General features: G+C 45.9%; 1 protein-coding gene across 5 annotated transcripts; it reads left to right on the forward strand.

Moving 5' to 3' along the window:
• The first annotated feature begins 626 nt into the window (after nucleotides 1-626).
• On the forward strand, nucleotides 627-12,220 carry CHAMP1 (chromosome alignment maintaining phosphoprotein 1). Of its 5 annotated transcripts, none has more exons than XM_055702458.1 (2): nucleotides 627-749; nucleotides 8,508-12,220. In XM_055702458.1, the coding sequence occupies exon 2, from the start codon at nucleotides 8,568-8,570 to the stop codon at nucleotides 11,436-11,438; it is 2,871 nt and encodes a 956-aa protein (XP_055558433.1). In that variant the 5' UTR covers nucleotides 627-749; nucleotides 8,508-8,567; the 3' UTR covers nucleotides 11,439-12,220. The 5 variants fall into 5 exon arrangements, with proteins under 5 accessions (XP_055558433.1, XP_027660689.1, XP_055558435.1 ...); XM_027804888.2 differs by lacking the exon at nucleotides 627-749 and adding an exon at nucleotides 1,030-1,350; XM_055702460.1 differs by lacking the exon at nucleotides 627-749 and adding an exon at nucleotides 1,384-1,822.
• The last annotated feature ends 13,239 nt before the right edge of the window (nucleotides 12,221-25,459 follow it).

Consider the following 25,459-nt stretch of genomic DNA (forward strand, 5'->3'; position numbering starts at 1 on the left):
GCTCCCGCGGCGGCGTTACGCCCGCCCCGGCCCGCGCCGCCCGCCTCCCGCCGCGGGGCTGTGGCAGCGGAGCACCGATGAGGCGCCGCGCTCCCGGCGCCGCGGGGCCTAACGGTGCGGGGTAGCAGGAAGCGGCTGGGCTGCGACGGACCCGCCGGCTACGGGAAACGGCAGCGACGAGCGGCCTCCGCCGGCGCCTGGCGGCCCCGCCCCCTCCAGCGGCCGCGGCGCCGGGCGGGCGGGGGCGGACCCCCCCGCAGCGCGAGCGGCACCGGGCAGCCGCCGGGGCGAGCCCCTCCGGTGCGGCGGCGCCCCCTGCCGGCTGGGCGGGGCCGGGGGGGCCGCGTGACGGACCGGCGGCGCGGCGGGGGGGGGCGGCGGGCGCCGCGGCCCCCTCCCCTCCGTCAGGGCAGCGGCACGTGACTGAGCCCGCGCGCCGCTGTCTCGACGGGCTCGCGGTAGGGCGGGGCGGGGCTGCGCCCAGCGACGGCGCTTCCGGTTGGGCGGCGGGCGGGCCCGGGGGAGCGATAAAGCGGCCGCTATTCGGCCGCGCGCCCCCTCCCGGAGCCCCCCCCTTCCCCTCCCCCATCCCCTCCTCCATCCCCTCCTCGCCCTCCCCCTCCTCCGACTCCCCGCCCCTCGTGCGGCCCGAGCCCGCGAGCGCTGCCGGCCCGGCCTGCTGCCGTCACCGCCACCGGCGGGGGTGCGCCCGGCCCGGCGCCCGCCGCCGCCCCAGAGGTGCCTCAGCGGTGAGTGCGGGCGGGGGGATCCCCCTCGCCGCCCCCGCTCCCGCCGCCGGCGCACGCACAGGGCGGGCGGGCGGCCGGGGCCCGGCCCGCTCCCCTCCCCCTGGGCACCGGGCCTGGGCCTTCCCCTTGTCCAGCCCCCGCCGCGGCGTCGCGCCGGGGGAGCGGGCGGCCGCCGGGGGGAGGCGGGGGGGCTGTCGCGCGGGCCGGCGGCGGTCGGTGCCGGCGCGGGGGAACAAAACCGGCGGGGCGTGAGTGGCGGCGCCGCGCGTGGGGAGGGCGGGGGGGGGCGCCCGGCGGGGCGGGGATGAATGGACGGGCGTCGCGGCCCCCGGCCCCGGGAGGGCGGCCCCGGCAGGGCCGGGCGCGGGCCGAGCCGGTTGCCCTGCGGGAGGCCGGGCCGCAGGCACCCGCTCGGCGAACGAAAGTTGAACCGGCGGAGAGAGGAGCAGGTGGAGCGCGGCGCCGGTTCGGCTTTTGCGGGACGGCTCGGGAGAGCGAGCCCCCCACGGGCGCGTCCACGGCCATGACAGCAACCGCGGCGGGGAGCGAAGCGAGGGCTCAGCGCGTTGGCTGGGCTGCGAGCCGGCGTCCTTAGGGACGGGTGAGCCGAGTGGGCTGCTGGCGGCGTTTGGAGCTGAGCTCTGAGCCGGAGAAGGCTCGCGTGGGTTAACCGCACTCACTTCTCGGAGCCTGGAGGTGGGCTGCGGGAGCCTGTAGTACCTGGTGCAGGTGTTGGGCGGATTTAATGCTCGCCTGTGCAGAGGGGGAGTTGCGTTAACAGTTCAGCGCTGTTAGAAGTTACACTCTTCCATAATCTCCTTTTGAACCTCCGTTGCTTTCAGGATAATGTGAATGGAATTCTTAGCCGGGTGTCACCAAGATTCACAACCTTGGTTCACAGCTTCCGACTGGATTGTGTGTTCTGGCGGGTCCAGTGGCACTTCATTAGCTCGGGTTCAGCACTGCAGAAATGAGGTTTCTGGGGCCATTTTGGAAGCTAGCTATGTGGAATTATGAATTTGGCATTAGCCCTGTCGGAAGTACATGGAAATGTTTCCTACCCCAAATCTGCCGTAGGTATATTGATACTACTCCACGGTTTAGACAGTTAGATCTGATTAAGAGCTGATGTTGGTGTGTAAAATTGTCATTCTCTTAGCAGAGATGGAAATCTTGAAAATAGTTGCATTTCTGTTCACTTTGTGTTTCTTAAGTCATCTGCATATGCATCAAGTGTTGTCACTTTGCAGCTCTCCTCTGACTTGAACCTCTCCTCAAAACGGAACCACGTTAATACAGCCGTTTCCTGCCTGGATCTGGGGTCTCACGTGTTCTCAAGCGGAGCTCGCCATTTCAGTGCGGGGTCAGGTCAGGGTATTTGTGCCTTTTTAGGTGTGTAGTTATTAAGTTCAGCGATAGTTGCTGACAGAACTTAGCCCAAATAGATTGGCTGGTAGCTGGGAGTTCAATTGTGAGGATGCGTTTAGATTCCTGTGGACGCTGCTGGATTAGCAGCAGCGTAGCGCTGCCTGCCTTGTTCACAGTGCATTGGAAGTGACCCCCTTACCTGCTGTTTGTGTTGTGAAGTCCCTGCTCTGCCGTGCTGTGAGGACGTTTTGTGTGCAGCTGCCTCTGGGAGCTAAACTTCTGTTTCTTGTCAGTCACAACATGGGGATGTAGCTTCAAGAGAAGCATCATGTTGCCACCAGGCTGCCATTTACTTATTGGCACTGCAAGAACATGTCATTTTTCCTTTTGCTTAAACACAGCAATACTCCGGATCTCCTCCTGTTAGAGGCAGTGATGCAGCTGTATCCAGCTTGCTTGTGCTGGGAGCTGACTTTGCCATCTGCCCTCTTTGCTGATAGAGGTTATGGCTGAACTGCTTGCCTGCAAGAAACTTCCAAGGCTTATGAAAATGCCAGCCTACCTGTGTAGCAACTGATACAGGGAATCCAATGCGGTTGTGGGGAATCACAGAAAATAGAGAACTTTCTTCTTGAAGTCTTTCCCAACTGTGCTGGCATCATTGATGTGTGTTGCATGTCCTCATTATCTGTTTGTGTCTCACCAGGCTTGATTCTTTATCAAGAGGAAAAGAGATGCAGATCCTTCTGCCAGTGAGAACCAAGATGGTCTGATTTTGAAGAATGATATGACAGACTACTTGTTGCTGTGTTTTGAATTCGTACATGTAATGCTACAAGCGATCTGTAATTTTCTGTGCTCATAGGCAGTCTAGATCTTTAGCTTTGAGCCTTTGGTTGCTTCCCTCTGGCACTGCCTCATGACAATCACAGCTTATCCACTGTAGAGGAAAAGCACAGGGATATATTAAATGTTGCAACACTGGGTGTATAATATGTTTATTAAAAAAAAACCTGAAATGAGTAGTAGACGTGTAGCTATGAAATTGGAATGGAGTTGAGAAGTGGAGACATCTTGTTAGCTGCCATAGTAGGTGTTGTGCCATCCCCTGGTTGAATTCTTTCTTGCACACAGTATTTCCTGCACATTTCTTTCTACCACTGGGAGGTTTTTGAGAGGCTGTAGGAAGTACAGCTTAATCTTTAGTGGGATCCTCATGAGTGATGGGATGCCGAATCCAGGAATTGGGTCTGAATTGGCTGTAAGTGCTGGCTGGGAAGATACCAGGAGGTCTGTCTGCTCTGTGCCTTAGCTTAGGCCACTCCTACTGTTCAGCCTAACAAGAGCTCAACAGAGATTGCTGATGCTGTTTGACTGGTCTCTGTGGTTGCCCTGCAATATACGTAGCTGACTTCAGAATTTGCAGTTATCTCATTGCATCTGACTTCTTGGGTACTTTTTCTTTCCACCCAGTTATGACTTCAGCCTCTTGAATGCTGAGAATCAAGCAAGAAAAGTAGTGATGGTTGTTCTTTTCTCAGGTGGCTATATGTCCTCATTACTGATCCTTTTCCTCAGCTGTTTTTCGCTTCTTCCTATGGTGGAGGAGGTTATGGCCAGAACTGCAACATAGGGGACAGGAATTGGCGTAAGGATCTTCAGCATCTTTGCGGAGAGAGGAAAGACCTGGTGGTAGGAGCCTTTGTATGTAGGTTCTAGACATGCATGAAAGAAGGGGGATGGGGAGAGGTGGTTGATGGAGCAGCAGTAGACACTGGTGTGGTCCCACTGCTGAGATCTCTGGGTCTGTTCAAGCAGCTTTTATTTAACCTGAGTGATGGACATTGGTTTATGTCACTTCAGGTCAGCAGAAACTTTTAGTGAAGCTAAGAGCCGAGTTGGTGCTGATGCTGTTGGCTCTGCTTGATATCTGTGGATATAATGAGCTTGTAGACAGAAGCACTTACCTGTTCAGGTAGATTTCAGTGGAAATATTCATGTCTCAGGAAGACTCTGAATGAGCCTTGGCTGCCTTAAGCTAAAGTTTAGTATTGCAAACTCCAGCTCCTTAGTTGAATCTTAGTACTTTGTCTTGAGGTGGAGATAGGATGCAAACACAGGACAAGCATAAATGCAGGGCTTCAGGTTTCTGCTGTAATTGTAATGTGTTCTCAGAATAGGTAAGCAGTTTTGTTGAACTATCTGTGTTTGTTTTCTCAGTGGTGCAGCCATGAAAAATGAGAAAAGTGGGAGGGGACACAGAAACAGTGGTTAAGGGTTGCGGTGTGCTTGGTAGTCTTAAAAGTGGCATGCAGCACGAGCCTCAGCTGTAGCCACTGTTGCATGGCATATCCTGTAATTGTGAGTTTGAGTGAGGTCTCTCTGCTGAAGTGTCCTTTTTACAAAACAGGTGGGGTCTCGCAAGTGTTCAACAAAACAGTGGCCTGGTGCCTACACAGCAGTTATCGTACTTGGATGGGAGGCAGCTTGTTTGTCTCTCCTAGGAGTCTTCAAGCAGGCTTGAGAGATACTCCAGTGGCCATCTCCCTTCTGCTGTGTTGCATGCAGGACCTTGTCTCTTGTCATGACAACTTGGATCTTCATTCTGAAATTCATACTTTTCTTCAAAGGGCTTCAGATGGCTGGATTGATGTTTGGACTTAGTATTTGGTCAAGTTCTCTGCAGTATGCATGGGGCGTCCTGCCAGATGGATCGCACCAGTTACTTTCCTTACCCTTTTTATGGGTTTGAGTTGGAGCAGTGCAGAGGGAGGTCCCTTTGGCGTCTGTAGTAAAGCATTTACACAGAGGAAGCGTGGTCCATCATTTTAGTGCTGCCAAAAAGATACCACTGAGCACAGATTACATCACAGTTCATGCAGGCCCAAAGCCATGGGGACCTGGTTATTGAGCAGATGGTTTCTAGCCTGGCTGCCTCTGCTGACGTGGGCCTGTTAAGAAAACAGTGACATGCTGTTTCTCAAAACTTTCACCCAACTAGGCAAGGCAGGATCCAGTGCGAAACAAGTTCTGATGCAGGAGTTGACAGCAAAGAGAAATGTGAAGCAGACCGTTATCTGTGTGACAAACTTGAGTATAGAGGAGGGCAGTAATCAGAGCAAGCTATGCAGAGACAGTGGCATTTGAGCTCAAAGTGAGAAGGGATCAGGAGGGATTGACAGGAAGAATCTTACAGACTAGCTATTCAGATATGTGCTAAGTGAACTGGCAACATTTCAGAGTTTACTCCTGCAGAAGAGTTTCAACAAATTTGAATTGATAGCATGAGTTAATAGTGGCTCAGCACTGTTCAAGTTTTGTATTCTATTTTAAAACTAGATTTACTATTCCATGGAGTCACAGCCTAAGGTGCTGCAGTACTAAAGAGTTGTCTTGGCTCAGTAGCGTGCCTCAGTTCAGTAGAGGTTTCAACAGAAGAGGCAGTTTCTTCAGTGACTGCCAGCTACAGTGTGCTGAAATTACAAAATTAAATATGGTGAGTGATGGCAGTGTGAGAGAAAGTAACCCCAACTCTATAATCTTATTTCTTATGCCAGAGGCTTGAATGTCAACCTTTGGATGTCTGGAGATGAAAATGAGGAAGTGCCTGTAACTTCTCTGTTTCCAGAGTAACCTCCTGGTCAAAAAAGCTTAGCAGCAACCTGTACAATTTTTGGAAGGAAGCCAGGGACCTTTTCTTCTCACTGTTGCATTTGGAAAGAAAATGGAAATATCCAATGTAAAGTAAGGTAGGACTGAATATAAGGAGAGGATGGGAGGTGAGGTGAAGTGTAGTTGGGAGGAGTGAATAACAGAAAACTGCAGAAAGAGCAACAGTTAGACATGTAAAGAGCAGAGAAATTATGAAGAGGGTAAAAAAGTTTGTTAGGTAAACTGTTGTAAGCTATGATAAATTCAGTTTGGAAAAGCCTTTTTTGGTTTTCTAGGGAAAATAAGATGGACAAATTCAGGATTACCACCAATTTTGGAAGTGGCAAATTCCCTTTCAATCATGAAAATGTGATAGTGCTGTATGACCTTATTGTCCTAATTATGTTCTGTGATCTAGTTAAAAAATGTATTTCTTTAGCTCATATGATCAATTCAGAATTTTGGCTTTCAAGTTGAAATCTGCCTTTCTTTCCATCGCCCCAAATCCCCCAACCAAAAAATAAACCCTCATTCATAAAGACTTTTAGGTCTTTTGCAGTGTTAAGATGTGGCTTGCTTTGTTTTTTTTTCAGTTGACAATTTGTTTGCTATTGCATAGTTGCAGGCCACTGAAGACTACTGTTATCTTTCCATTTTGTTTTGATCTTTTACAGGAATATAAGGTTTGTTATAAGATGTTGGGAAGTGTTTTGTGGTGAACACTGGTTGCGGTGTGGACTACATTTTGATGTGTCTTTTGTATGGTTGCTGATAATGCTGGGGAGCTACAACTTACACCCCAAAGGTTCTTCCATTTCACTATTTGTAGAGCAGTGCAACTGTGACTCGTGTAGCTAGCCTGTGGTTGGACGCTCTTCAGTTGTCTTACAGATGCAAAGCAGGATCCCTCTTAAAGCTCTGTCTGTGGTCACGTCATACTTTCCCATTGGAAACCTACATATTCCTGTGATTTAATGTGAAGTGCTTGTGCGTAGTGCCTGCAAAGAAGTTGTTCCATGAGCAGCAGCTCAGCTAGTGGACATTTATTTCTTAGCGGTTTGTCCCCGCTGCTCCTCAGCCAATCTCTCTTTCCTGTTCCCCCCCCCCCCGTATCTGTGTCATCCTTTAGCAGCACTGTTAATTTGCTTTCATATTCTCCCTGCCCCAAACCCAAAGCAGCTCACCGTTGTAGTATTTGTAATTCCTTCCCTTTTCCCCCAATTACAAGCTGAATCAGACACTGCTTGTTCTGCATCTTTTAAGACTATTTGCATACTGACCATTCATGTACTGATTGATTACAGGCTAAACAGAGCCAGTAACTCGTTGGAGGCATTTCTTTTATTCTCTACTCAGTTCCTGATTTTCATGAAACTCGTAGAAATTTGAAATGAGATTGGGTTGCTTTGTCCAATTTGATTGACATTGACTGTAGGGCAATGTGTTTGTGTAAGCCTCATTTCCATAAGAAACCAGGGTAAAAATGCTTTAGGAATAAATTAAGGAAACTTGGTTTGGATGCATATGTTTAGATTCATTGGTAGACTACTATATATTTAGACAGGAAAATTAATGTTAAAATTACACAAAACTTTTGTGTGTTTTGAAACAGTGTCTTAGAAGACCCCCAAAATCAGATTGATAGCTTAGCATGATAATCATGTAACAACATTTAATTTGAACCTACAAGAAGATTATGTGCATTTCACATAGATGTCTAAATATTCCTTTTCCCCATAGAGATACCCCCCACATTTATGTGAAAATGACTTACAGAATATGGTTAGACTTGGTTTTCTGCTTATTGCAGTAACCGATCGGGGTAAATTCTGCTGGAAATAGTGGAATCTAGCCATATCATTAAAAATTATTTGCATTTGAGATTCTGTATTTCTGGGGTTTGTGGATTTTTTTTTTTGGTTTTGGTTTGTTTTGGTTTGTTTTTTTTTAAGGTCTTGCAAACCCAGTAATTTTGAGAAATTTCCATCTTTCTCTTTGGGTGAGGCAAACAATGTTTTGAATACAGAGGGCTGTCAACTACAGCAACTGGAAAAAAAGTCACTGCTATTTTTTTTCTTAAATGGTGTTTTTGTTGTCATTGTTGTCATGAAATAATGGAATGGAAAAATTCTTTTCATAATGGATAAAGTCTTTATGAGCAGCAGCTTTTGTTTTTCATGTAATTAGTGAAAGGAAAACAGTGTTTAACAGACAAAAACAGGGCTAGGCTTTAAGCTGCTGTTTCCTTGAAATTTTTTCTGTCTTTGTCAAAACCAGCTAATTTGTTTTGAAATTTTATGGTGAACGTGTGGTTTTGAAATGGCTTTATCGCAGTGGCACTGTTTCAAAGTACTTTTTGTTTTCAGTTTACATGTGTAATGTAAATAAAACCACTTAAAATCTGGGAAGACAACTGAGAAAGCAAGTCACATTTATTAAAGGAAACGTAAACCTAGCTCTTCATTACCTGGGTTCTTATCATTTGCTTGCAGATTGTTTTACTTAGTTAGGAAGGCCTGTGTTAAGTAGCTTTGTTCAAGTTCTACTGATGTAAAATGACTTGCAGAAGTTGGAGACACCTGTGATTGGATTTCTTTATGAAGTAGTACCTGTGCAAAAGTTACGCTTTCTAAAACGAAGGGGGGTGTGTGTGTGTGTGTTTAAAAAAAAGCACATGCAGTTATTTAGGAATGATTAACATTGACAACTAAATATACAGATTTTTTTCCTTTATTGCAGGAACTGAAGATTCCTCTTTAAAAGGTGCAGTGCTGTGAAAACTGTTACTGACAATTGAAAATGGACATGTTGCAGATCCTACGTAAAACCACAGAGCGCTTAGAGTGTGATCACTGCAGCTTCAGAGGAACGGACTATGAAAACATACAAATTCATATGGGTACCATACACCCAGAGTATTGTGATGAAATGGATGCCGCCGGTTTGGGTAAACTTATATTTTATCAAAAAAGTGCAAAACTGTTTCACTGCCACAAATGTTTCTTTACCAGCAAGATGTATTGCAACGTATATTACCACATCACAGCACAGCATGCAGCACCTGAGAAATGGAATGAGGGGCAGAAAGAACAGGTAGAAGGAGATTCAGATTCCTCCAAAAAAAGTGTTGCATTGGAGCCACAGAAGCCTACCCTTTCCCCTGAGTCACGCAAACCTACTGTTTCTCCTGAGCTCCCCAAATCTGAACCTGTTGTTTCCCCCAAGCTTCAGAAATCTTCAGTGTCTCCAGAGCCCCAGAAGTCGGCTCAGGCAACTTCCTCAGAGTCAGAGAAGTCAGCCCAGGCCATGTCCCCAGATCCAGAAAAGTCACCCCAGGCCACATCTCCAGATCCAGAGAAGTTAGCCTCAGCTGTGTCCCCTGACTCTCAGAAGCCATCTCCTGCTGTGTCCCCTGACTCTCAGAAGCCATCTCCTGCTGTGTCCCCTGACTCACAGAAGCCATCTCCTGCTGTGTCCCCTGACCCACAGAAGCCAGCCCCGGCTGTGTCTCCAGAGCCTCGTCGGCATTCCCCGGCTGTGTCTCCAGAACCTCGTCGTCATTCACCAGCAATGTCTCCAGAGCCCCGTCGCCATTCTCCCGCTGTATCACCGGAGCCTCGTCGCCATTCTCCCGCTGTGTCTCCGGAGCCCCGCAGATACTCCCCAGCTGTGTCACCAGAGCCAAAGAAACCCACTCCAGCAGTATCCCCTGAACCACGAAGGTATGCCCCAGCTGGCTCTCCTGAGCCCCGAAGGCATCCTTCGCAAATGCGTAGGCCTGCTTCTGCTTCTTCACCCGAAACCCGGAGGCCACCTCCTGCAGTTTCGCCAGAGTCATGGGGACCTGGTCCGACTGTTTCCCCAGAGCCGTGGAGATCCACACCTCACGAGGTGCAGAAGTCTTCCACGGTATCTCCCTGGGCTCCAAAGCCTGCCATGTCAGTGTCTGTAGAATCCCGGAGGTCTGCCCCTGAGTCCCGAAGGCCTGGCCCCGTTGTGTCGCCAGAACCTAGGAGGCTTGTTTCTGACTCGTGGAAATCTACATCCTTTTCTGAATCCCAGAAGTCTACTCTTGTTTCTTCTGAGCCATGGAAACCCATCTCATCTGTTTACCCTGAAGGCTGGAAACCTGTTCTGTCCCCTGACACGTGGAAGCATTCTCCCCCTGTTTCTCCTGATCTTCGGAAGTCTAGTCACACTGTTTCCTCTGACTCTTGGAAGCCCTCTTTCTTTCCTGAGGTCCGTAAGCCTGGCGCTTCAGTATCTCCTGACTCTTGGAAACTCTCTGAGTCCCGGAAGTCTATGTATTTTTCTGAAACTCAGAAATCCACCTCTGCTGCTTCGTCTGAGGTTCAGAAACGGGCGCATTTCCCTGAACCTCGGAAAAGAGCTCTGTTCCCAGAGTCTCGTAAGTCTAATCCCGCTGTTTCTGCTGATGTCCAGAAACGTGCTGTCTTTTCTGAGCCCCAGAATCAGGTGTCTACTTCTGCTGTTTCTGCTGAAGGCCAAAAACATGCCCTGTGTTCTGAAGCCCAGAAAGCAGCTATTGTTTCTTCTGAAGTCCAGAAGCATGCCCTATTTTCTGAAGCACAGAAGCTCGCCCCCATTTCCTCTGAAGTTCAGGAGTCTGTTTCCTTTCCAGAGTCTCAGAAATCTACTTCTCCTGAAATTCAGAAACATGGCCTATTTACTGAGTCCCAGAAACCTCTTCCTTCTGTTTCTCCTGAGACCCCCAAACAAGCTGTTTTTACCGACTCCCAGAAATCTACTGTTTCCCCTGATGTTCAAAAGCATGCTGTATTTTCTGAGATGCAGAAGCCTGTTGCTGCTTTATCCTCTGATGTCCAGAGACATGCTGAAACTACTGTACCTTCTGAAATCCAGAAGAACATCCTGTTTTCCGAGTCTCACAAGTCTGCTCCAGGTTTTTCCTCCGAGCCCCAGACACCTAGTGAGTCTGGTGAGAGTGACTTTCTTTCTCACAGTTTAGATGATCAGAAACCACTGGATGATTTATTCTCACAGGATGAACAATCAATATTAGCCAAAGAATCACCAGAAGACATGTTATATTCATGCCCAAAAAAGAAGCCGAAGAAGGAAAACCAGGAGAACTCGGACTCTGAACTAAATAGCAGTGAGTGCGGAAAAACAGAGATGGACTCAATGGAGATAAAGGAGCAAGAATCCAACAGTGACCAAGAGCAGTATGATATGGAGTCATCTGATTACGGCAAAGAGAGCAAAATAGATGCAACTACTCCCATGCAGCCACAGTGCGTGCTGCAGTTTACTGAAGAGAAGGAGGCTTTCATCTCTGAGGAGGAAATAGCAAAATACATGAAGCGTGGCAAGGGAAAGTATTATTGCAAAATTTGTTGCTGTCGTGCAATGAAAAAAGGTGCCGTCTTGCACCATTTAGTTAACAAGCATAATGTTCAGAGCCCATACAAATGTAAAATATGTGGCAAAGCTTTTCTCTTGGAGTCTCTTCTTAAAAACCATGTTGCTGCTCATGGTCAAAGTTTGTTGAAGTGTCCGCGTTGTAATTTTGAATCTAATTTTCCCCGAGGCTTTAAGAAACACTTAACCCATTGCCAAAGCCGTCATAGTGATGATACACCTAAAAAACACTTGGACAGCTTTGAACCTCTTGAAGAACAGATTTAATCTGTTTTTTCCCTTGTGCTAGAAAAGCTGAATTTACAGAAGTGTTCAAAAGTGTTGCTGTATGTTAACAGAGTAGTTTAGCTGATCTGACAAGTCAGAAGATGCATGGTTTATTGTACTATGTTTAACTTGTCTTATAGCTGTATTACTGAAATGATCTACTTTCAAAAGTAATTTTAAATACGTGTTCATGTCTTTGTATTACCCATCAGTAGAGTCATATTTTATTTTTCCGATGTACTATGTTTTTGAAACCAAAATGGATACAAATTAGTTTTGTAAAGATTTGTAAAACATACAGGCAATTAAGGACTGGAGTGACAAGCAATCCATATATTCCTGTGAAGACTGAACTTGTTTTTTCACATTTGTTAAATGTTGTATTTTTCAAAATGTTTTTATCAAATTCTCAGAACTAAAATTCTCCCCAAATTGAACGTGAATGAGCCAGGCATGAGAAACTGCTAATCCTTCTGGAATAATTCCACCCTGAGGTTGTAACTGAGTATATGGTCATTTGTTGGAAATCTGTTGCACTCTGACTGACTTGTCTCGGATTTGGAAGCATCCAAGGTACTTATTTTGTGATTCTGTATTTTGGCCATGTTTTAAGCATGTACTAATATACGTTAAATTGATGGATTATTGCCAGACTATGTATAGCTCAACACTTTCTCTTGATGATTCAGATGTTTTTATCATCAGAAAATCCCTAAATTTCTTGTATTTGGTGAAATGTCATGCTTTAATGTTTTAACAATAAAAAGAAAACCAAACAGGCATTGGCCATTTTTGTTGGGTTTTTTTTTCCTCAAATCAAGAACAAAAACCTTTCATGTTCAACATGTTGTCTCTTAAGTATCTTTAGCAACAGGAGATGCAAAATTATCCTGCAGGGTCTGCTCTGAATACTTCATCTTGCCAGTCATCAGCCTATGAAAGCAAGGTTAGTCAAAATTTCCTGTCAGCTTCAGAAAAACTCATCAGACATAAACGAGGGAAGACATGGAAAACAGGAATTTATGCACTGTTATTTAGCATGCTTGCTTTTGTGCTATTTGCATATTAACTGTTGAAAAACCACAAGTACTTTATAATTCAGCAGGAGTATAGATTTGCAGTGGAGGTAGCGCAAGGAAAGTTTCCTTCTCTTCAGGCTAAAAATTGTGCCTAGACTTAAGCTGTTGTAAATACTGGCTTGGAATATGAGGGTGATAGTGTTAAATAAATAATAATCAAAAGTCTCCAGGTGTAAGCTCCTACCGAAGAGCTTCAGATTGATTTGATTGAGGCCTGTGCCTGATACCTTTTGTGTTTCAAGAGGATTTCTGAAAGGAAGGAAAAAAGCGTTCAAAGCTCTTCTCTTTAGTGACTTCTCAGTGCTGCCTATTAAGAGTAAGCTTCCTTGCAGGGTTCTCTCGCACGGGACCAAACCCGTTGTTATGCTGCTAAGTCCAGTGTCCTTCACTTCCTTTCATGGTGTCCAGACTAGAATTCTAGAATTATTTCCCCACCCCCAGGAGTGACTGTACATACATCTGAAAAAGAGCATTTGACTAGTGAGGCTCTGCTAGTGTACTGAACTTCATAGAAAAGCTGCTTTTCTCCTGTCGTTTTGTCAGTCTTGGCACAGTCATTTGGTTAAAAAGATGCCTTATGCTATTTGAATAAAAGGAAGAAATGAGAGGTTTGTTTGAATTGGAAGTCGTGTCACCTTTACAGTTCAGTGTCTCAGTACTGATGGATATTTCTCACTGCTGTGCACCAGCTAACTTCCTTGATTTCTGGGAACGCATCATCAAGGCTTGATGCTGTTTCTCTGCATATTTTTTTTCCTGACTACTTGATTCTTATCTGGATTTAGAGCTGTCAAAGTGTACTTTGTAACTCTGGGAGAAGAACTTTCAGAGTTCTCTTGATGTTAGGGCATTGAATCTCTTTAAATTCAGACACGATGAGCACTTCCCCTTTTGTCTTGGTACAGAGTTTTGTCAAAGTGTTGTGGCAGTTGAAGGGCATTTCTGTTGTGTATTGTTTTTGTCCGACTAAATATTCTTTTGCCATTCGCTTACATAATGCTAGTTTGAGATCTTTAAGATGTGTGGGAGGATCTGCTGGAGCCTGAACTCATTTAACTGATTTCTCTAAGGAATGTGTAAGACGCCAACAGAGAGATCAGACTGGATTTATTGTTTCCCTTTCAGATGACCCATTAAAGACACTGAGGAGAAGGATGAATCCTCCTGAGTAGAAACAGTGATCATTCTTTTTTGACATACGAAAGAATTGCAAGTGAAGCCCTTCAAGATTTTCCATTGAAAGAATATGCTTAATGCTATAATGTAGTCCTTGGATACTCTCTGAAATAACTTCAGTTAAAATTGTTAGTAATTTTGTTTCATATGTTAGAGTATGAAGCAAATACAGAGGTTTGCAGTTTCTGGAAATTGTACAGCATATTAAGTAACTGGGGCGTTTCATCAAAGCCGGCAGTGTTGTGTGCTGCCCTCTTACTCCTGTTCTTTGGCACAGGGACCCTTTGGGGTCAGTGCTGTGTAGTTCTAACTTCACATTTCCTTTGGAGGTGGTTTGCTTGGGAAATAGCGCGATCAGGTCAGGAGGCAGTAACTGGGGCAAACACAAAGTTTACTTATAGTATAGGTATTTCAGAAAACTGCAGTTCCTTCCCTCTCTCAACCCTGGGGGCTGCTCCTGCCTGAGAAAAACGTAATGACAGATCTTAGATATAAAGAAGATAACTCTACCTACTGCCCCTCCCTGCCCCCCCCCCCAAAAAAAGGCTATTTATATAGCCTATGCTGTGAAATGTCGTAGACAAAAAAACTCCAAATACAGTATTACTAGCCCACACAGTGGCTCACAGGTGGTGCATACAGCTATGAAGTAATTACTTTGATAGACAAAAAATGAGAAGCCTGTTTGGAACAGTGTATTAAAGTGTAGAGAAAGTGTAGAGCTCCAGCTGGAATGGGGCAGGAATAGAATCTTGTTTCAGTAACAGAGATGAGTACAATTAAACTTGGATTTTTAATGGATTTTTGTAAATATCCTGATTTTTTCATCATGCTTAAGAATAATGGGATTGGATATAGCAGGTTATATATATTTAAAATGCCTTTCCTTCTCTTTGTATATTACTATATCAATGCTTAAGCTCATGAAATTTTAGAAGCAGAAAATCTTGTAGAAAATACAATTATTGAAGGTTTGCCTATGACTTAATAGTTTTGTACTGTGGAGGCTTTTTTTAATTATGCCTGTTTATTGACGTAGACATGAGGTCATCACAACTGTTGCTATGCTCATATTTCTGTATTTTTAAAAGGAGTAGAGAGAGGAAGAGTAGAGCTGTTGTTGTGACCTGTTCTGGTCAAATAATTGATTTTCTGAAGTATAAGCATATAAGAACATGCTTACTTCCCATGGGGGATGAGACAGGTTGCTCAAACAAGTATCAGAGTTGGGTAAATCAATTTAAAACTCAAGAGTGCAAAATTTGCCAAAGTGAATATGAAACTGAAAAGCAAATAGATGAAGATGTAGGGTTCCACATGACTGCTAACCTTTCTGTATATGCTTTGTGACAGACTTCAAAAGCATGATTGTGTGCTTTTAAAATACGGAATGTATATGAACCTTTCACAGCATATGTATAATACTTTGCCTTTTCTTTCCTGTAGGTTTACATGTATTTAAAAAAAAAGGCACACCCCCACACACACCCCAGTTTCTAAGGGACTTCTTGGTCAAAAGAGGAGTAGACCCAGTTGCTTTTTAACTAACAGCATTACCCAACCAGGGTTGCCACATGGATGTTGTTCAGTTAACTCTAAAGATCAGAAACACAAGCATCCTATGTATAATTAACACTGAAAAATTATATATAAAATACCTAATTTTTCGATGTTATTTTGTAAAACTTAAGAGACTTAAGGAGTTAACTCCATACCATGTGTATATAGATAACTTGAATGCATTCTGTGACTTGCTGCTTTGTATGTCCTGTGGCTGTAGTTCAGTGTAGAAAGAGTGAAGTTACCTAAAAGCCAGTAGAAAATATTTACTCATGACAATACAAAAGGCTGTGAAGATTACTTTTCTCTGTTTCCCCAGTATTCAAAAATATTATTTCTTGCAGTGAAAAATAATACAAATTAATGAAATTCAGCATAGTGAAATAATTTCCTGACTTTGTAGGGTGTCCTCTATATGTACTTGGGTATAACTCACAATAATCAACATGAAGTTTCTCTTGAGTTTCTAAAGAATGCTACTTTAGTAATTATATGTATGATTGGGAAAATGCTTCTGTATGAACTTCTAGGCAAGATGTCAGTGAAAACGGCAGTTCCTTTGATACAATCCCCATCCTTGGAGAGGAATCTCTTCTGTGTATGCTTGGAAGGATGCAGGTTTGAGTCCTTTTCATGGAGAATGCTTGGTGGAAAGTACAAAATGGAAACAGGATAAAGAAACACCAGAGGATGTTGTTGTTACAGAAGAATGTCATTTTTCAGGTAAATTAGCTGTGGCCACATGTGCAATACAAATTTACCTTCATCTCTTTCTTGCAGAAAAGGGAGAATAATTGCGTGGAATGTCCAGTCATGTTTTTAAAGTGTATTTTCACAAGCATTCAATCAAATTAAAAGTAGTCTTCTGCAGAGAAATAAGGTGTTTTTCAGCAAAGTCCATTTCTGTCACAGATTACAACTTCATTTGATATTTGGGAAGAGATTCTTGCAAGAATTACTTCTTTCAGTAACAAAATACTTCATCTTCTGTCAGCATACCAAAGAGTATCTAAATAGTTGTCTAGGTGTATGAGTACATTGTTTAAGCTCTAGATTAAAGCAATCATAGTATCACAGAAAGGTTTGGGTTGTAAAGGACCTTAAAAGTCATGTAGCTCCAACCCCCCACCATGGGCAGGGACACCTTCCACTAGACCAGGCTGCTCAAAGCCCCACCCAGCCTGGCCTTGGACACTGCCAGGGATGGGGCATCCGCAGCTTCTCCGAGCAACCTGTGGAGGTCTCACCACCCTCACAGTAAAGAATGTAACCGCTAGAATTCTTACATGATGAACATTTACATAATGTTAATGTTATTGGTTGATCTCGTATTAATAAGCAAATTAATTGTAGAAAAACCCCATTGTTTATCAAAACCTGAAGACCATTTAGGATTCAGTAGTAATGTTTTGAAGTAAGAATTATGTGTGCTTCACACAGAAGTATTAAATTTTAGTTCATTTAGCAGAAGCCAAACAGTAATTTTTGCTTATTTTTGTCTGGCATGCTTGGCCAGGTATTTTCTTCTGAGTTGCACAATCGAAATAATAGGTCTATTTTCTTTTTTCTTTTTTTATTTTCTTCCCCCACCCCCCAAGCCCCCCAGAAGTGTTGCCATCTCCACATCGTGAAATAACTGACCATGTAATTTCATGATCAGCTCAGGGCAGTATAACTGTAGCCTTTTTCTGGATGGTGCTGGCCTCTCCCTTGCCCTGGCAGCGTGTTCTCACCATTTTTCCTCTGTCCACTTTGCTGTCCATAGTGGGTTGATCTTGGCTGGATGCCAGGTGCCCACTAAGCTGCTCTATCGCTCCCCTCTTCAGCAGAATTGGGGGGTGGGGAGGAGATAAAAAAAACTTGTTGCCCAAAATAAGATAAAAAAAAACCCTTGTGGATCAAGATAAAGGCAGTTTAATGAAGCAATAGGAAAGTTTGTGTGTGTGGAAGCAAGGGAAAACAAAAGATGTTATTCTTTACTTCCCATGGGCAGGTGATGTTTGGCCACTTCCCAGGAAGCAGGGCTGCAGCACGTGTAGCAGTTGCTCTGGAAGACAAATGTTGTAAATAACGAATGCCCCTCGCTTCCTCCTCGTTGCTCTTAACTTTTATATCTGAGCAGGTGTCATATGATATGGAATGTCCCTTCGGTGACTTTGGGTCAGCTGTCCTGGCTGTGTCCTCTCCCAAGATCTTGCCCCCACCCCCAGCCTACTGGTGAGGGGGGGGATGTTGGAGAGGCAGCCTGGGTGCTGTGGCAGTGCTGCTCGGCAGCAGCCGGAACACTGGTGTGTTGTCAGCACCTTTCCAGCCACCGGTACCAAGCACAGCGCTACGAGAGCTGCTGAGGGGCTCAGCCAGACTCAACATGCTGTTGTACAGCCTTGTGGTGGTGCAGATCAGCTTGCAGATTCTGCTGGAAACTTGCTGGTTTTCCCTTGTGTTCTGGAGTCAAGTCTGTTGGTATGACTGGCCTTGCAGCTGCAAGTGCTGATGCAATGGAAGTGAGTGTGAGGGGGATGTTTCTCCAGAAGATAGAGGGCCATGGCCAGAAGGGACTGTGAGCTCATGTGGGCTTACAGTGACTCTAAAACTGCACCCTGGCTTGCAGACATGCTGGCTAAATTGCTCAGCAGGGATGTCCTGACAACTCGGATTATTTTCTCACATCTACCTCTTACCTGACAGTTGCCTGCTGGGTTGGTCTTTTCTTTCAGTGCCTCTCCGTAGTCTCTTTTTAGTCTAGATCTTACTGAATGCTCCTGGCAAGATTCTTCTTATGCCTCGTGAAAGAGTGCCAAAGCCACAAATGATAACCCACGACAAAACGGATAAATTACGTGTGTGTGCTTAGTGTTTTGTTAGCTGAGCTTGGAGACTCGCTGTTCTGTTGAAGCCATGGGGTAGCTCTCATTGTACCTAGACAATCCTCGACTGCAATGGAGGTTTGTACAGGTATCAGGAACAGATTTTTTCATTCTGTCTCAGATGTTTGTACAAATACTGACTCCAAACTGCACAACCTTCTGAAAACCAAAACCTCAAACTCCAGAGTTTAAGCGAAACTCAGTGTAGAGGCAGGCATTGTTCTCAGTGGCTTCCTCCATGCTACAGGAAAAAAATTATAAATAGTTGTTTTCTCTTTGTACACTTGACACTTAGTGTTATTCCTTATTTTCCCTCCATGTACAGCTGTAGAACTTGAAGCATATTGAGGAAAATTAACTCCTTTTAAGTAATTTCCAAACCTAAGTGAAGCCTCCTGCCTTTTGAAAGTAAAAAAAAAAAAAAAAAAAAAAGAAATCCTTGAAACCTAAGAGGGAAAATAAAATATTTGTATTAAGAAAGATACCTATCATAGAAACCTGTCATCCTGACCTGGTAGAAGACTAGAGAGTTTTATTAGTTATAGCATCCACGCTATGTACTTCTACATAGGAATAGTCAAATGTTCACAGGCATAAAAGTGTTCTGATAACTCCTTAAACATAGGTCCTACATACATTTTCATCTCTAAAACAAGATTAGGAGCTAGCCTGAAAACAAATAAAGTAGTTTTCAAAAAATAGCAGATAATGGAAATGGGGGGCCCAGGTCACGGCCGTGTTCCTGCCAGTGAAGAGCAAAGGCTTGCAGAAGCATGGACAGATCATGTGGGTTGACACCAAGTTGTGAAGCAGGTATTGTAGACAAGGATTTGACTTCTGTGACTCAGGGACCCTGTGTGAGGACTGAGGGCTGTTGGGGAGGAATGGGATCCTCCTGGCGGTACTGGGAAGATCAACATCTTTGCCAACAGGCTGATAAACCCGATGAGGACAGTTTTAAACTAAAAACGATGCAGGAAGGAAATGGCAACCTGCAATTAAGTGAACAAAACATGGGAAATGAGTGGAAAATAGAGGATGTGGGGGTCGTGTGATCAGGAGACACCTCCGGAAAAATAAAATGGTGAAAGGAGGCTTACATCTCACGTGTATGTATACTCACAATGCTGGCAGCTTGGCCAAACAAGCTGGAGGGACTATAGCTGTGTGGGGTCACTGCTGGAATAACTGAAATGTGGTGGGCCAACTCATACGGCTAGGTTGCTGTGATGGACAGTTACAGGCTCTACAGAAAAGACAGGAAGGGAAGATAAGGAGGGGATGCTGTTGCCCTGCAGGTGAAGGAGCAGCTTGGATACATGGTACTTCTATAGGATGTACAACAGGCTGGTTTGAGAGCATGTGGGTCAGGATTGGAGATGTCAGTTAGGGTGACATCATGGTAAGGATTTGTTGCAGTGCTCCCAACCAGAATGAAAAAGCAGATTAAGCTTTCTTTAAACAGCTTGAGAAAGTGTATCACAGGTGCTGGTCCTTGTGGGCGACTTGGTCCCCCTGACATCTGATGGACAGGCAGGATCCAGTCAGTCTAGGGGGATTCTAGTGCGTGTCAGAGACAGCTTCCTGATACAGTTACTAGGTAGGCCATTGGGGTTCACAGACAAGGAAGAACTGGTTAGGAAGTTGGCAATCAAAGGTGGACTTGGCTGTAGTGACCATGGAATAGTGGGGTGCAGTATTCTGAGGGGGAAGGAGCAGATAGAGTACAGACCATAGACTTCAAGAGACCAGACTTTGAATTAGTCACGGAACTGGTAGGTGGGATCAGAGGAGAGGCAGCTATGAAGGGTAAAGGAACTGAGGAAAGCTTATTGCTCAGATGCGTTGGGATGATCTCAGGTAGTGAGAGGTAACGTCAAAACTTAAAACCGCCTTCCCCCACACCTCCCTTCTTCCCGGGATCAGCTTCACTCCGGGTTTCTCTCCCTCCTCCCCCGCGGGCCGGACGGTGCTGGGGCTGGGGGGTCCCTCAGGCGGTCCCTGCCGCTCCTGCCCCCCGGGGGAGGCTCCCCACACTCTGCCCTGCTCCAGCCCGGGGTCCCTCCCCCGGGAGCGGCTCCTCCGCGACCTTCCCCCGCGGGAGCCCTTCCCCCGGGCTGCAGCTCTTCACGCACCGCCCCGGCCGGGCCCCCCCGCGGTGCCGCCCTTCAGGCCCAGCCGGCTCCAGCCCGGGCCCCCCGCGGGGTCACAGGCCCCGAACCCGCCCCGGCCCGGGCTGCCCCCCGCGGGGCCACAGGCCCTGCCAGGAGCCGCTCCGGCCGGGCTGCCCGCGGGTCGCAGCCTCCCTCGGGCACCCCCTGCCCCGGCCTGGGGTCCCCCGCGGGCTGCGGGGGGGGATCTGCTCCCCCGTTCGCCGCCATGGGCCGGGGGCACGGCCTGCCCCAGCGGGGGCTTCGCCAGGGGCTGCCGGGGCATCTCTGCTGGGCGCCTGGAGCCCCCCCTGCCCCTCCTGCCCGGCCGGGGGGCTGCAGGGTGCTGCGCTCACACCTCCTCGCCCCTCTCTTCTGCAATTGTTCTGCAGATTCCTCCACACCCCCCACCACCCCCATCCTTCTTAAATACGTCACCCCAGAGGCGCTGCCACCGTTGCTGATGGGCTGGGCCTTGGCCGGTGTCAGGTCCATCTTGGGGCCGGCTGGCATCGGCTCCCTCAGACACCGGGGAAGCTTCTGGCAGCTTCTTGCAGCAGCTTCTTACCCCTGTAGTCCCCCTGCTACCAAAACCTTGCCACACAAACCCAATGCATGCTGTCCCATTAGTACAAAAAGTCTGAACAAAGAAAATGTGGGACTGAGTGGGGTGGGTGGATTAGTGACAGCAGGCCCACAGAAGGCTGAGGCACCCCGTGCCAACTTTCTTAGTCTTCACGAGCAAGGTTTCCCAGGCCCCTGTGGTTAGTAAAGGGGTTGAAGGAGTGGAAGGACTATCAGCAGAGAAGGTTGAGTTAGGAGTTACTTGAGAGAACTCAACTTATCCAAGTCCATGGGACCCTACAGGTGGCATTGCAGGGTGCTGTGAGAATTGCCTGATGTCCTTGCAAGGCTGTTGTATATCATCTTTTACAGACTTTGTGGGAGGTCTCCAGTGACTGGAGAGAAGCAAATATTGCACCCATCTTCAAGAAGGTTCAGAAGGATAGTCCAGAATTGTCCTGGTCCTGGCAAATACTCAATCTGTTCTGATAAAAATGCTAAAATCAGATGCTGAAGACGACTTATCACTGGTGTTGTATAAATGTTATACTGATGCTGACTTTGAGGACAGATTCTTTCGGAAAATTAAAGAAATGCAGGGGCATGTTCATAGAAGCTCCTTCAGTTGTCCATCCTTTTGCAGAGTTTCCAAATCTATGACATTATAAAGGCTCAGCAGTGCAGTTGCTACAGACCTGAGTTGGCCCGATGACATCCTGTGCTGTTTTGTTATGGAGAACGAGGAAGCTGGTAATGACCAAATGAAGAGTTTGGAGAAAACGAGCTCTGCGGTTGAAATGATGTCTCAGCATGTCAGCAACACGCATGCTGGTGCTACGGCCTCACAGATGGGACAGAAGGTTTTACACGAAGACCATATGCGCCCTAAAGAGATAATGTTATGACCTCTCTGGTGCAGCTTTGGCTTAAGGGGTTACTGCTCTCAACTGCCCGATTCCCTTTGCCTGTGCACTGTTCCCTAACTTCTTTTTGTTTAACTGTTTCGCCTGTGTGATTTCTAAAGCAGAAACTAGTCCATAAACAAGACTTGACTGAAAATATTTTTTTTAAAAAACGGAATTTGTAAGTGCCTGTGTTTATAGTTAAATGAAGGATCCCACCATGGTGCAGATGGGGTGTTAACATCCAGAAGGGGCAGAAAAAGTTAGGTAGGGCTGAATAGTAGGTGGTAATTACATATTTTTTGGTGAAAGAGCATACACCCCGCCATGTATAGCCTATGTGGACCAAAATATTCCTGTCTGAATGAGTCCTTCACCACATGCCACCTCAGGTACCTTCTGAGACCCTGCTACTGAGCAGTCTGGGACTTGTAGCAGCTGAGCTTCAGGCCTCCCTCTTAAATGAAATGCTTTCTACATCACGTGAGGCAAATCAACGTATTTGAATGTTAATGCTATTCTTCAAAGTTCAAATATTTTGCTGCATAAATTTGTTATTTCTGTGGGGATTAAACCCAAGATTAGAACTGTGAAATACTATTTTCCTCATTTTCAGGTGTTGTTCTGCTCTGTACCGAGCCTACTGTCCATTATTACTCTTCCTCTGATTCTAAAGCAGCATCTTGTTTTCAAAGTCAGCATTAAAAATAATTGCCAATATGGAATATTACCTTCTCCTAAAAAGAAATAATTGTTGTGGCTAATTGCAGGTTGGAGTTGGCACAAATAAACCCTTAAACAAACGAAATGTTCCTCATATGCCTGTGAGATAAATATGTGCTGGACAGAAATTGATATATGTGTGCAAATAAAATGTGGCTTTTGCGAGTATCACTTGCTCAGATGTAAGAGATTGTTTTGTTACAGCTTTCTCTCATGTTTGACTTCCTGAGGATCTCAGAGCTAAAACAATTTTCAGAACTGGAAACTGAACAGACTTTACCCCCTTTTGACTGTGCTAATCTCCGTGGTGTTAGCTGCAACCATAGGAGTGTGAAGTGTTAGAAAAGATTAGTGTGAATATCCACGCTTCTGTGTTGCAAACTTTGGTGTACATTTCAATTTACACAAGAGGAATTCTGGCTTCTCTTTCAATTGCAATATATGGATTTTTATAATTAATTGTTTAATTCAATGTGGATGTTAAAGAAAATGTAGTTTGAATCAAGAAATTTAAAGTGCTAAAGCTGCTAACTGGTGTAACCAGGCCTCAGCCCTTGTATAGCCCTAATCCAAGGCTGGTTTAAAACCCAGTCAAATTAAGCTGTAGGAGGATAGGAAAACAATAGATGATCATTTTGTTTACGCAGGTGCTTTCTGCAACACAGATGGCTTTAGAAAAATTAATATAGTGAGTAAGAATTGCTTGTTCAAAGACTAAGCATGCTTGAAAGATTGTGTGAGTTAAAGCAGGCAGAAAGAAGATTATGATCCAAAGAGAACCTTGGAACCGAGGCAGAGGCTGGAACCAAATAGATGAATCAACTGGGACGAGATTGGGTGATGGATTCCAGAGCTGATAAGACCAAAGGAAACATCTAAAGCCTCGGACATTGACTAATGATCTGATTAGTGTATATAAGCTGTGCTGCATCCCTTTGCCAATCACTGAGGTGTTGGCCCAGCTCTGAGTTGTGATTAAAGTAAGCCTAGCGGTACCCACATCTGTGTGAATTTCTCCTTTAACAGTGGATGCAATCACATTTAAAACAATCCTAAAACTCTGACGTTGCCGTTTGTGCATTACTATATCATGTCTTTCGTTTTTCAGTCTCATTATAAGATTCTTTTAATCTGCTCTTGGTTCAGCAACACCTTTCTTGGGTAGGCAGGACCTCTGCTGGAGCTACAGGGAAATTTGGCTGGGAAGCGTGTTCATCAGCCTGCTCGGTGAACGCCGGCTGCCTGACTCAGTGCTGGGAAAACTGGCAGCGAGCAGGGAAGATGCCAGCCACTTCCTAGGCTGCAAACCTTGCTAGAGCTAATGCTTTTTGTTCTTCTGTTAATGAAAGCATTATAAACCACGGTTCAGCTCTATGGATGGTGGTGTGCCCCCCATGCGGGGCTCACGTGTCTGGGTGCAGCTCGTCTCAAGCAGTGCAGCTTGCCGCGGGATGCAGGGTGCAGCATGCGGGATGCAGGGTGCAGGATGCAGGATGCAGGATGCAGAGTGGGCACTGCCGTGCTGCTGCCTGCAGCCTGACTGGCTTCTGCACTTCCACCCCACTGGAGTTGTGGGGCCTTGCCTCTTGACTTGGTTCACTATTCCTTTAAGCTCTTTTGAAGAGCTGTAATATCTACTGAGATAAAAATAAAATGACGGATGGATGGGGGTTGATAACAGCGTTGTTGTTTTGCGCACATGACAACTATTCCACCACAAAGATCTTGATGTTATGCTACACCAAGCGCTGTTTTATCTCGTCATCGCTCACTGCTACCCTGAACCTGGTTTTGGTGAAGTTATCCATTAGAGGGAGCTACAAAGCAATTTATTAGTAGATCAGCTTTAAGGCATAGTTTTTAAACATGTTTAATACACATACCGAATACTGATACTTCAATGATATGTTCAGAAATAGCTCTGTGCTTTTCTCTTTGTTATGGTGAATTAGTTTTGGCCCTTTTAAGACTAATTTCCTCGCCAAAGTATCCAGAGTCCTCTGTTTTAAAACATTTCCTTGTTTTCTTTTGACACCCTTCTCTGCTGTGCAGTTGTCCCATTCCCATAGCACGTGCATTATTTTACAAGGTTGTTTTAAACGCTTATGTAATCTCCAAAAAATAGCCACTCTTTTGTTCCCTAGGTCAGTACTTCTCTCATCTTGATAAGAAAAAATGCTAAAGGAATTACAGAGGAAGCCTGCCCTTACGTGGTGGTATTGAAGAGCCAGGCTGTACTCAAAACCACCTAATGCCAGCCTTCTGTGCAGGGGACCCGTGCTGGGGATAAGCTCTGCAAGTGCAAAGAGGATTTAAGTACAGTCCACAGTGGCTGGTGCACACAACAGAGACACAGCCTTTGACTGATGAGAGGGTTTAAAATCTCAGACCTGTTGACCGCCAGAGGCTGAGAGGGTAAAGCAGGGCCACAAGCACTCCCCACAAGTCCTGCTCGTACAGCATTTGCAGCTGGTCCCTGCTGCTTTTGTGAAAGAACCTGGCACAGCTTCTTGCCCAAAATTCACGTAGGGGAGGGTGGTGAGTGATGGTCACACAGAAACGCGCCGGAGGGAACGAGTGAGATGAAAAGGATGCCAGTGCAAAGCCAGATTTAGACTCAGGTTAAGCTTCTCCAAGTCTGTGCAGAGAGTGGGCAGCCTCTGAGCAGGAAATCTGAAAATATAAATCCAGGCATGGCTGGCACTGCTGTAGGAAATCTGCCTGCAAGGCGGTGGTACTGCCGGCCTGATTTACCCTGGAATGTTTCCATTTCCAGCACTGACCACGTTTTCTTGGCTATTGATGGGCAGCAAAGCAACTGTGCTCCGAGACACTGCCTTCAGATGCAGCCTGCTCATCTGCAGTCAAATGTCCCCTTGAAGGAAGTTTGCCTGAGTGAGGCTGTGCACTGCTGACTTACTGAGGCAAAAGCTGTTTACAGATATAAAATACAAACAAGCCCAGAAACTTTTCTCCTTCATTATTTTACATTGACTCTCT

Source organism: Falco cherrug, chromosome 2 (genome assembly GCF_023634085.1).
Source record: "Falco cherrug isolate bFalChe1 chromosome 2, bFalChe1.pri, whole genome shotgun sequence".
In the NCBI taxonomy this organism is placed as follows: domain Eukaryota; kingdom Metazoa; phylum Chordata; class Aves; order Falconiformes; family Falconidae; genus Falco; species Falco cherrug.

Coding starts and splice junctions, on each gene's coding strand:
- CHAMP1 (XM_055702458.1), top strand. CDS start 8,568: ATGGACATGTTGCAGATCCTACGTAAAACCACAGAGCGCTTAGAGTGT.